The following is a 12,008-nucleotide window of genomic DNA, read 5'->3' as shown; positions in this document are numbered from 1 at the left end:
TTTTTTTAACTTTTTTAGGATCTCCAACTCCTATGGTGTCTTGGCTAAAGGAGAAATCATTGGAGGATGTCTTGTGGATCAAGCCTGATACTAAGGGCTACAAAATGGCAAGCTCTGGGCGCCAACACAGCCTCATCCTGATGGATGTGGGTGCAGAGTACACTGGCACCTACACTTGTATTGCTGCAAACAGAGCGGGGCAGTCCATTTGCACTGCCCGCCTCGAGGTGGATGACTGTAAGCTTAACATTCATATATCAAGTTTGTGTCTGAATTTAATTGTTAAATACTCGAGCCCTTAACTAGAAAAGCTTTGAAGAATGTCACCTAGTTTGAGCACAACTGTATTAATGTGCTCCTTCCCACCTTCTCCACAGCACCACAACCAAAGAAAGAGACCATGCCATCAGAGTAAGTCTGAACATGAAATATATATTTCAAATCACATTATATTGCATGTATACATCATGGAAAAGTAACTGCATGCAAGTAATTTCTACTAAATTTCAACATTTAATTCTTCTCAGGGTTCTTGGGATTACAGTCAGTCCTCCAGAAGAAGAGGCTGGCAGAGGAAAAGGTAAAAAACCAAACAAACAAACAAAAACAACATATGTCTATTCTTATGTGTTTAAGTTTCATGGTCTGCCATTTATTGGATTTCATTACTAAAAACAAATGCTGTCATATGTGTGGTTTTCTTTCCTTTATTTTTCATATCTGAAGAGAGTAAAATCCCCTATTTGGGTGAAGTAGGTACAGAAGAATTCCTGATGAAACTCACGTCTCAGATCACTGAAATGGTATCGGCAAAAATCACCCAAGGTAAGAATGCCAAGGATGGTTCTTCTAATATGAAAAAAAAAAAAACAGCAACAGCAAAAAACCTTCTAATTACATTCAACTATCTACTTAAGAAATGTTAAAAGCTATGCAGTATGTATTTCAGAGTGAAAGTTGCTAAATCAAGACAATGTTTATATCAATGTAAAACAATACTACTTTTGTAACGTCCGGGCTAAAGAGTGGACCTGGATATTAGCCGCACCTGAATGTAATCCACACATTTGCCAAGTGTGCAGCAGTTTTTTTTCCTTCTTCAACAGCCACATTGATCGCCTTGAACCTAAAGGCTGCATTTTTTACGTGTTTTCCATGGTGAGGGTGTGTGCATGAAGCTCCAAATGACTCGTTAGCCAGTAAAAATCCATAAACTAGCCACATCATTGTTTAAGCCGCAGGGTTCAAATAATGTGGAATAAAATACAGGTTTATAACCCTGAAATTACAGTACTTTGTCTTAGTTTGGTGACATTGTTTTGGTGTATTATTGTCTAGTTTTACCAACAGAATAACTTCAAACCATTGAAGATAAATAAGACAAAGAAATTCTGAAAACTCTACATTTTTTGTTCAGATGATCCAGCTGTGGTGTGTAGGTGTGATTCAGATTTATTACAAATGTTTTGCAATGTAAAATATTATGTATCATTGTCATCATGTATGCTACTATCGAACTAACATGATGACACATTTTGAATCAGACACAGTCATTAAAGTCAACTGACCTTTAAAATATATTATATTTTAATATAATATATATTAATGTTCATTCAGAACAAACAATAACAGTACCCGGTGTTTCCAGTGTTGACACCTTTACCCAGTTTTTTAAACCATTTGTGGTTGCATGTGGTTGGACTAAAGATCTGCCGGCCTTGTGTCCCCATCCCCTCTGCTAAGGCTTTGCTTTGTTCTGTTAATAAGTGAATGAATGAAAAACCTCTCATTTCTTCACACAGACATAATTTCCTAACCACTTTTACACCCATCATTTTATCAGTCCCAACAATTAAATTCTCATCCAAATATTAATTTGTTATTCAGACAGTTTACAGAATCATGAAGTGCTCCAGTGGATGAAATCTTGGCCCAAAACTACCAGTATGTATCCCAAGTGCATCAGCATCACAGTTATGATAGATTTTTTACACATTTTTCTAGCAGTGGTTTCATAAAACAATGTTGCCTCACATGATTAAAACACATATCTCACATTTAGGTTGATTCATATTTGTTTACCTTTGTTTTCCCATATAAATGTAATATTTAAAATCATTTTCATCATGTTGGTTCTCCTCTATATGTCGTATGAGTGTTCCTGCAACTTTTTAGTGGGTTTTCAAATTGCTTTTGCAGTGACATATCAAGTCTTCCTGGCTTACAGCTAGAACACATGCTCTCTGTATGTATGCTGTATGTTGACAGCTAAAAAAAAGCACTATCTACTTGCATGTTGCCACTAATGTTAAATGTATACAAGCATAGGTATTAAATTATTGCAGATTTTGTGAGTGTTTGTGTGTGTGTGTGTGTGTGTGTGTGTTTCTTTTATCTCAAAAGTACCTAATACCTTAGAGCAAAACTCTTAAATTATGTCACCAGGCAATTATGACATTACCAGACTACAATCAACTGCTTGAGATGTGAATTTAAGCCATCTTGTGCTGCTTTGCCAAATGGAATTTAGCAAACTGAATGGAGAGATGCTAAAAACTGCTCCAAGGATTTCAGCCAAAAAAATTATTCTTTCAATTATTCTTTTATTTTATATTGACCTTGCTGTTGTTTTGTACCGTGTAACAGTGATGAAGCTTTTTAAATTTCAACAGATTGCATAAACATAAAATTGTCTGGGACTTTGCATGAGCAAACTGTCCTAACTTTATGTCTTTGCTGCCTCAGCTTCATTACGTGTCCCAGGAGCTGACAGCGATGACGAGACCAAAACCCCCTCCGCATCACCTCATCATGGCCGCTCTCGCCCTCCCTCCCTCATTGCTGACTCCTCCTCAGAGTCTGATGAAGGGGATGCCAGAGGAGAGGTGAGACATATAGAACTGATAAGTGTAGTTTGGTGTGCTCAAGAATATGCAGATCGTAAGTTGTCATAAACTAATCATTATAAAAAAAAAAAGGTTTAGTGATAAAAGCCTAAGTGAATCATGGATATGCTGGACAAAAAAACTAACCGAGATTGTTTAATTTAGTTAATTACAGTCAACAACATTTTATTTTTCTGTAGTTGTTTGTTGTCTCAATTCTATAGTTGATCTTATGTTTGTGTGTTCATGTTTGTTCATATATATTTAGGAATAAATCTTGAGCACAACTTAAAAATAAAAACAGTGACAGTTAAGCTGGAGTATAATTATATGAAAACAAAAGATAGTGCTAGGAAGAACAGTTTAAAGTAACTAAAATTTATCATTTATTATTATGTCATTAATGTGTTTTACATCTTTTTAGATGTTTGACATTTATGTGGCAACAGCTGATTACAACCCCACCATTGCAAGCAAAGATTCCATCTCTCTGAAAGAAGGGCAGTATGTTGAGGTTTTGGACTCAGCTCATCCACTCAAGTGGTTAGTTCGGACCAAACCTACTAAAATGACACCATCCCGGCAAGGCTGGGTATCGCCTGCTTACCTGGACAAAAAAATCAAGGTATGTCTTAAGACTGTAACATAAGCAGGATGCACACATTTTGATATGCAACTTTGTTTCTTGATGTCTCTTTAAAAATGCACGTTGTAGCTTTCTGCTGAGACGGGGGACCTACCAGAAACAAGTGTAGAGGAGATGTCAGAGGGAGAATACAAGAGGAAATTATTGTAAGTACTGCACATCTGCAGTCAAAAAAATATGCACCATAACCAAAAAGTCCCATCATAACAAATGAATATTTCATGCCTCTAGCCAACTGATCCAGGACTTGATAAATGGAGAATCAGAGTTTGTTAAGGAGGTAAATTTCTTCACCTCCCACCACCTGAAGCATGCTGACAGCCCTGATGCACCACCTGATGTCTCTGGCCAGAAGGAAGTGATTTTTAGGAACATTGATGATATAAAGACCTTCCATAGCAAGTAAGTCCACATCTTAATTATAAGCCATTTATGCCAGATGTTTTCATCCAGAAATTACAAAGCACATTTGCATAGTTCCTCAATGAAATAGTGATATTAATTAGTACTATTAGTGGGACTATTCAAGCTGGGGTAGGTAATGTTGGGGAGCTAGCAAGATTTGAAAGTGGCACCCTGTCTTGGTTCCTCCCCCTCTGGTTTTGCTCCTTGCGTGATCCAAAGCTTTTTTCTTACCAGGAGGTTATGTTTTTACTGGTGTTTATCTGTTTGTGTTCAAGATAACTCATAAGGTTATGGATGGATTTTAATTAAATTTTCAGGAATTGTTGGAAATGTGAAAAGAACTGATTTAATTTTGGTGGCGATCCGGATCATCGTTTGGGTCCAGGAACTTTTTAAAGGCCTTGAGGGAGTTTTGCGCTCTCCGAGTGCTTTTCTAGTTTGCAGCCTTTTCCAACAACAATTTTCTCATTCTCAGCTGTTTAGCGGGAGGGGGCAAATAAACCAAGATTACAAAATATATAGAATACTATCAGGACGAGGAACCACTTCACCCAGAGTAAAAAAAAAAGGCCCTGTGGAAGACTACATACTCCAGCTTTCATTGTTATTCATCAGTTTCTTCCTATTTTGTTACGTAGGGCTTTCCTTCCAAAGCTGAATGAGTGCGACACCGATGATGACATTGCCATGTGCTTCCTGAGGAACAAAGAGGGCTTTGAGAAATACCTCCAGTATCTTGTAGGTCAAAGTCAGGCGGAATCAGCTGTCAGTGACAAGACTGTCCACCATTTCTTTAAGGTAACACCACAACTATTACTGCTCTATTATTGGCCAGAAATTACATGGAATTTATTTTCAAATGCCCCAAATTTCTATATTTATCCTATTTACATGCCTTGTCTCTGTCTTTGTTTAGGTAGTTGCTTCAATGTAAATACATAAACATTTGTGTGAGTAACAGATTCACCACTAGCTACTCTTCTTCTAATCTTTTTACAGGAGTACAGTGAGAAAGAGCAGACAAATGGAGATCCTGCAGATCCCCCCGTACGAAGTGTAAATGCTTACATCCAACAGCCACAGGAGAGGATTCAGAAGTATAAAGCTCTACTCAAGGTGACACATACAACAAGCAAAACTCACCAGTCTTGTTAGATCAGTTCTTTACATAACAAATGGAAATGTGTGAAACTCACAAGCTTAAGGCATCTGATTTTAGATTTGCTCAAATTTCTGTTTTTAACGTGTTCAGGAGCTCATTCGAAACAAGGCAAGAAATGGCCAGAATTGCTGCCTTCTGGAAGAGGCGTATGCAATGGTGTCTGCTCTCCCTCAGCGCTCTGAGAATACCCATCATGTCTCACTGATTGAGAACTATCCTGCTACCCTGGAAGTTCTTGGAGAACCAATTAGACAGGTAATAATAACTAGAATATGTAGTGATCAGACACTTTGTAGGCTGTCTGTGATTTATATGTTCTATTTTTCCTCCATCAGGGACCTTTCCAAATCTGGGAGGGAGCTCCTGGAATTAGAACGTCCTCTAGAGGTCACCACCGCCATGTCTTCCTCTTTAAGAACTACTGTATCATCTGCAAACCCAAGAGAGACAGCAACACTGACACACAGTCATATGTTTTCAAGAACATGATGAAGGTGTTTGTCTATAATCACTTCTTTATGACTGTTGTCTTCTATATTTTACACACTCAGCAGCCTGAAGAATGCTTGTGTTACTCTTCATTCAATTGCAGCTGAATAACATTGACGTGAATGAAACGGTGGAGGGAGATGACCGTGCGTTTGAGATCTGGCATGAACGAGAGGACTCTGTGAGAAAATACACTTTACAGGCTCGAACTGTTACCATCAAGAACTCATGGCTGAGAGACCTCAGAGAACTGCAGCAACGATTCAGCATGCCTGCATGGAGTGAGTCGAAGACACCATCTTTTCTATCTCTTCAACCTCACATTTTTAAACATTGTTGATATATATTTGTTTTTTGAATAGGTCCCCCTGATTTTGAAGAAATTTTGGCAAACTGCACCGCCGAGTTAGGCCAGACTGTTAAACTGGCCTGTAGAGCCACTGGAGTGCCCAAACCTGTGGTCACATGGTATAAGGGTAAGTCGTTTGCTCAGTGCTTTTTATTAAACTGTACTCTCTTGCAATACACAGAGAAATTAGCCTCAGAACGATCGTTTTATTCATTCATTTCCGTACTTGTTGGATGAAGATGGACGTGCCGTAGAGGCAGATCCTCATCACATCATTATTGAGGACCCTGATGGCTCCTGCACGCTGATCCTGGACAACATGACTGCAGATGACTCTGGCCAGTACATGTGCTTTGCCACGAGCTCAGCTGGCAATGCCAGCACTCTTGGAAAAGTGACAGTTCAAGGTAAGTGAACTTTAATGTCTGTTCAACAGTTCAGTTGTCACTTGCACACTCAGACTCGCACCATTGGTTGCAAAGCTGCCATGCTAGTGGCTTACCTGCCATTGGGAGCATCTTAGAGTTCAGTGTCACTTAAAACATTGTCATTTGTTTTTGCAAACAACCACCTGAGCAACAGCTAGTGTTGATCTATGCAAGTTTCACTAATTTAATGATTGATCAAAAACATATTTCTAATTAAAGTTGTTGTGGAAAACAGCAGTCAATTGTTTTGAAATGTTTGTTGCAGTTCCTCCTCGTTTTGTAAATAAAATGAAGAATGCCGTCTTTGTTGCCGGTGATGATGCGCAGTTCACCTGTATAATGCAAAGTGCCCCCAGCCCCAAGATAAGGTGCGAATGTTTTACTATCATTTGCTGCTGTTGCTTTTTTGGTTTTGTCTTTGAAAATTCATTCTTGCTCTTTAACTGTGGATGTGTTGAAGGTGGTTTAAAGATGGCAGGCTGCTGACAGACCAGGAAAAGTATCAGACTTACAGTGAGGTCCGCAGTGGGGTTCTGGTTCTGGTCATAAAAAACCTGACAGAGCGAGACCTTGGACACTACGAGTGTGAGGTTTGTCAAGACTACTCAGTGCCATATCTATATTGTATCTAAGTATATAGACAGTAAATCATAGGTATTGTGTGTTTCACTGGAAACTTTGCAGCTAATATTATAGTCAATTTAATTTAAAATTAGTCAAATTTTTCAAATTAGTCATCACTGAAAACCCACATTAAAAAAAAAAAAAGCATTTTCTGATTTATTTAACATGAACATGTATTGATTTTATTTTATTTTTCATGTCATTTGCATAAGTATTCTGATCCTTTTAGTACTCAATGGGCTGCTTTGAGAAACTGATCCCAGTTACTCTTTTAGATCTTATCATGCTTGGTTAAAATGATTTGTACATGTATTGAAACTGGCGTCTTTTGGTATGTGCCATCTTTAGAAACCAATAAACCTAGGACTATTTTTTTTACTGTAAGCTTTGCCTTTCTAAAAAGTGAATTTTTGCTTCAGTCAGTTTTCTTTGTTGAGCTCTCCACTGTTTTTCCCCTTATTTGCAACCAGTCAATCAGTCCCTGCCAGTGGTGCCATGGCTGTGGGATTATATGCACCAGATCCTGGGTGCTACTTGAGTCCTTTAATACTCCCTGGAAAACTCTATTATGTCCTTTATTTTGCTGCTGCTTTATTTTGCTGCTTCTATAAGCATCGCTATAAGTCATACTGACTTACAGCGATGTTACATAGAAACAGCAAAATAATGGAGTCATACTGACCTATAGCAACGTTATGGAGTACTGCTGAAACGGTCACCTGCCTATCCTTCTGCTGAACCCTCCATAGGGGATTTCTTAAAGTTTGATGAAGTAGCAACTTGTTAGTTGCATTAGTTTCCTCAGTTTGACCTACTATTCCATTTTATGAAAAACCCAGATGTTTTCAAACTTCTGCATTTTTGAAGCCACTGCTCTTCCAGAGACAAGAAACAACAAAAGACTTTAGAATTGGCTTATATCATTGCCCTTATTTATGCCTCTCTGTGGTTTTATTGTCTGCAGAGTTCCCTTGATTTCTTGGCTGACATGTAGAGGAAAATCAAATATGACCAATGTTATCTTACTACCACTGGTAAGATGATAAAACTATTTTAGGTTCTTAAATTTTATCATGGAATCAAAACATTAAGAGTGAATATGTCCCCGATTTGCAGCCCCACAGTAAAAGGTCTGAATACTTTTGTAAATGTGCAGTTTAAGATTTTTTCTGTTTTTTTTTCTTTTAAAGGTTTAATCTATTTTTGCTTTATGACTGTAGGTCATTAAGGGGAGATTTGATTTTGGTCATTGTTTTTGTGACTTGGACTTGATAGATATTTGATATCAATTAGCAGCAGATAGTCATATTTAGTAGTCTAAAAATATAACCCTGCTTTTGCCAGTTGTCTAACCGCCTGGGCAGTGCCAAGTGTGCAGCTGATTTAGTCCTCCCCTCCGCTGTGGCTCGTACTGGTGAGCAAGCCATCACTATTGAAGGTAAGGAAACAGACTTTATCCTTGCAAGGTATTTCTCATTATAGTTTTTGTATAAGATTGGCATATACAGATCATTTTGTCTGTTTATTTAATTGTTTTTTATTGATTGATTGATTGAATTATCATAATAATGCAATGTTATTAATGAAATGCATTTTTGTGTTTTTTTTAACTTATTCTGTTTTTTTGTAGTTACTGAACAAGAGACTAAAATACCAAGAAAAACCATCATCATGTAAGTGTGATCCTAAATTACACCCTGCATAAAGCATGTCTGTCTCCTCTTGTCTCATCCCCTAAACAATTTATGAATATTTATTTAACTATTTGTTAATCATCAAGATAGTGAATCCTTATCTTTTTTTTGTGTGCCTCTGTAGTTGTGGACTTTATGTAGCTGTTAGTACATAACATCAGCTAAAATTGAATTTGGAGTACATTTCTGTGCGTGGTAGTTCTATTTGCATTGTGCAGTATTTAAAGCCTGAATGCTAAGAGAGCTTTATCACGAAGATGATATAAGGAGGGGCTGTTTCCATTAGGGTGCTGTCTTTACTGACAACTTTATCTGTGCAGCTTATCACAGGGCTCTGACATTTGCATCCAAGACTTCAAGTGAAGTCCCTCGTATTTATATTTCCCACATCAAAAGCAATCAAATAAATTAAATATGTACCTTCAGGAAAGTAAACAGAAACATCAGGCAGTGGAACAGATGAGAAATCATCTTTTCATCGTGGCTAGACATGGGAAAATATCTGTAAAATTTTCTTAAAGAGAAAAAATGCAATATAAAACATAAAAAAAAAACTATATGCAGAGATCATAACTTTACAAACAATGCACAGAACACGGAGCTGTATGTCTGGATGCTTGTTTCAGTCCGTATACATTGCAGGTTTTGGAAAGTCACCTTTTCCTCTTTAGATCCATTGCTGAGTCAGTTTGATTGTTAATTTATGAGTGTTAATTTAAGTGTTCCATCTTCAGTGATATGTGTGAAATCTGCATCCAGTATAATATTTTTGACAGATCTTTGTTGTACTAGTAGTGACAGCAGTCTTCCATTTATTTCAGTGAGGAGACTATTACCACTGTGGTGAAGAACCCACGTATGAGGAGGCACAGATCCCCTGGCTTGTCTGTTATTGGTGCTCACCGCTCTGAGACTTCCACTCCTGAGCCCCCGGCAACCAGGCCAAGGAGGATGCCTACCCCAAGAAAGACCACCATCCCAACCCTTTATGTTACTGAACCCGAAGGGGCGGAGGCCAGGGCAGTGGAGAGCAGGCCCAGGTGGGTTGAAGTCGAGGAAGTCATTGAGTATAAGGTCAATAAGTCTCCCAGGCTGTCCAGGAGAAGAGGAATCTCACCTGCAGGGTCTGATCGAGCAGCCACTCCTTCAAGATCCAAGAGGTCTCCCATGGAAAACCCAAATGCCAACAATTCCAACAACAAGATGGTGGAGCAAACACAGGCACAGCTGCAGGGAGACGTCAGCAGCCAGCCATTGTCCTGGGAGGAAGATGAAACTCATTCTGCCTCTGCCTCTGGTTCTGCTTCTGGAGAGCCACAAGAGCTCTCGTCTGTCCTCACGCCGACTGGACAAGACACTGAAGACCTGGATGATCAAGAAACGGTTATCTTTGAACCCGATGAAGTTGATGAATATAATCCATTCAGACAGCAGGAAGCCATGATCCTGAAACAAGGAGATCGGGTTTTAACCCTGGAGGACTTGGAGGATTACATCCCAGAGGAAGGAGAGACTTATGGCTCCTCCAACACCCACCATGTTGCTGATGAAAAGCCCTGTGAGATCTCTGTGCTCCAAAGGGAGATTGGCGGCTCCGCAGTGGGACAGCCAGTGCTTCTCAACGTGGGGCAACCTGACGTAGTGCCGAGACAGAGGAGTGGATTCTTTGGTCGCTTCAAGGAGCATCTTTCCAGCAACTTTTTCCCATCTGCTTTCCCACAGACTGGTGAAGCTCGTCCCAGGACTGAGAGGCAAATCCCAATCCAAGTGAGCCACGTAAAGGTGGAGGTGAAGCCTTCATACTGTTCCGAAGTGCAAAGAGTCGAAGGCGGGCAGCAGAGCTTTAAAACTAAAGTGTCCACTCAGACCTACGGTTACACATCAGTTGGCAACCCTGTCACTCTTCAAATTAGAGACAAGCACCAACAGAACCAGTAAACATTTTTAATTTGGTAATACAAACCCACTTAGTCTTAAATAGTTACTTTACTATTTAAATCATTTAAAAAACAAGGTAACTCCTAATATCTGAGGTACATAGATGCTACATTTGACAAATCATTCCATTTTTAAGCAGCCAATCAGAAAAAGTGAGTTGTTTTACAGACAAAATGGCTGGACACAACATAGTTTTCAGTCAAAATTGTTTAAAACAATAAATTATGGAAATAATCATGTCACATTACTCAGAATCCAATCTAATTCACTTCTTTCAGCTGCTATGTGATGTTTGCTTTATGGAGTTTAGGCAGAAAAAAAAATCAAGGAAATTAATTTGTGACAATTTATGACTGATCAGTTATTGCCCGTTTTTGTTGCATATGTACCATCATAAAACCACGAACCTGCCAAAATCAACTAATCAAGACATTATCCTTACTGAAGAAATAACAAAACCCTTGCTGTATTTCTAAACAAATAATTACTATAACGTTGTGTTTTATTGTATCAGCTGTACTTTTGTACCTTTAAGAAATGTAGAGTTTCACAGTGCCTTGGATTCCTTTTAACAGGAAATATAACCGTAAAGAAGATGCTGACATCATGTGTCAGATTACTCAGTGTAGTTGAAGGACTGATGTGTAATCAGATCATATATTTAGCTAATATTGGTGTTTGAATGATTCCTCTAACACTTCTATTGATAGATTGTTTGTTAGGTGAATTAATAAGCTGCTTTACAAATAAATCTTAGATGCAGCAGATGTTCTCGCCACAAATTGTCTGAATTTTCTTCGTTTTTTAGACATGATGTTGTCAGTGTAATGCAGATACCTGATGACTCACAGGCGATCACAGGGGTGCATTAAGTGGCAGTTATTTAGATGAGTGACTGCATGTATTTGCTCTTCTAAAGCAGATGTGTTTATCCACAATGACCTGAACTATCACCTCCTACACAAGTACAAATATGTGTGAAATGTATTGAAACCCAGAACTTACTACCTTCTAATTAGCTGTTAGAAGTAAATAGAATAACTTCCTCCTTAAAGGTATGTGGTGTTTGTGTTGTTGAAAGATGCCATTTATGAGGAGAATGTTATGTAATGATATTAAAACACAAACTGACTGTAATTGCTTGTACTTTACATGTGTAGTTTTGGACTAAATTAGGTTGAATACAAAGTGTTGAATTAAATAAATGTATTGTAAAGACTCGATTCAACCTGCCTTTATAGTTTCTTTCTATAGTACAGAAATGACAGTCTTGCACTGTAAGCCTTTTTTTTTATTATTAAAGTTTCAATGCATACATATTACTATTAAACATTAAATCCACTTGAGATACACACAATAGATTTTCCACAAGCACATTTCACAAGAGC

At 38.3% G+C, this 12,008-nt stretch overlaps 1 protein-coding gene across 18 annotated transcripts in view; it reads left to right on the top strand.

Moving 5' to 3' along the window:
- The window catches only part of obscnb (obscurin, cytoskeletal calmodulin and titin-interacting RhoGEF b), a 60,720-nt gene extending 48,882 nt beyond the window's left edge, over positions 1–11,838 (top strand). For 16 of the 18 annotated variants that reach the window (XM_079244029.1, XM_079244032.1, XM_079244025.1 and 13 more), the window contains 21 exons: positions 19–237; positions 378–411; positions 528–580; positions 727–825; positions 1,888–1,944; positions 2,746–2,885; positions 3,310–3,510; positions 3,601–3,677; positions 3,763–3,933; positions 4,575–4,734; positions 4,936–5,052; positions 5,189–5,353; positions 5,434–5,592; positions 5,691–5,868; positions 5,950–6,063; positions 6,176–6,343; positions 6,630–6,732; positions 6,825–6,954; positions 8,333–8,426; positions 8,619–8,661; positions 9,504–11,838. In XM_079244029.1, coding sequence (XP_079100155.1) covers positions 19–237; positions 378–411; positions 528–580; positions 727–825; positions 1,888–1,944; positions 2,746–2,885; positions 3,310–3,510; positions 3,601–3,677; positions 3,763–3,933; positions 4,575–4,734; positions 4,936–5,052; positions 5,189–5,353; positions 5,434–5,592; positions 5,691–5,868; positions 5,950–6,063; positions 6,176–6,343; positions 6,630–6,732; positions 6,825–6,954; positions 8,333–8,426; positions 8,619–8,661; positions 9,504–10,620 — 3,599 coding nt within the window. In that variant the 3' untranslated portion in view covers positions 10,621–11,838. Of the gene's footprint in view, positions 1–18; positions 238–377; positions 412–527; positions 581–726; positions 826–1,887; positions 1,945–2,745; positions 2,886–3,309; positions 3,511–3,600; positions 3,678–3,762; positions 3,934–4,574; positions 4,735–4,935; positions 5,053–5,188; positions 5,354–5,433; positions 5,593–5,690; positions 5,869–5,949; positions 6,064–6,175; positions 6,344–6,629; positions 6,733–6,824; positions 6,955–8,332; positions 8,427–8,618; positions 8,662–9,503 lie in introns of those variants that run through there. The other 2 variants (XM_079244028.1, XM_079244026.1) reach the window with 2 other exon arrangements.
- The last annotated feature ends 170 nt before the right edge of the window (positions 11,839–12,008 follow it).

Source organism: Telmatherina bonti (genome assembly GCF_933228915.1).
Source record: "Telmatherina bonti genome assembly, chromosome: 7".
In the NCBI taxonomy this organism is placed as follows: Eukaryota; Metazoa; Chordata; class Actinopteri; order Atheriniformes; family Telmatherinidae; genus Telmatherina; species Telmatherina bonti.
The sequence above is the reverse complement of the archived record's forward strand: the minus strand, read 5'-3'. Positions and strand labels throughout refer to the sequence as shown.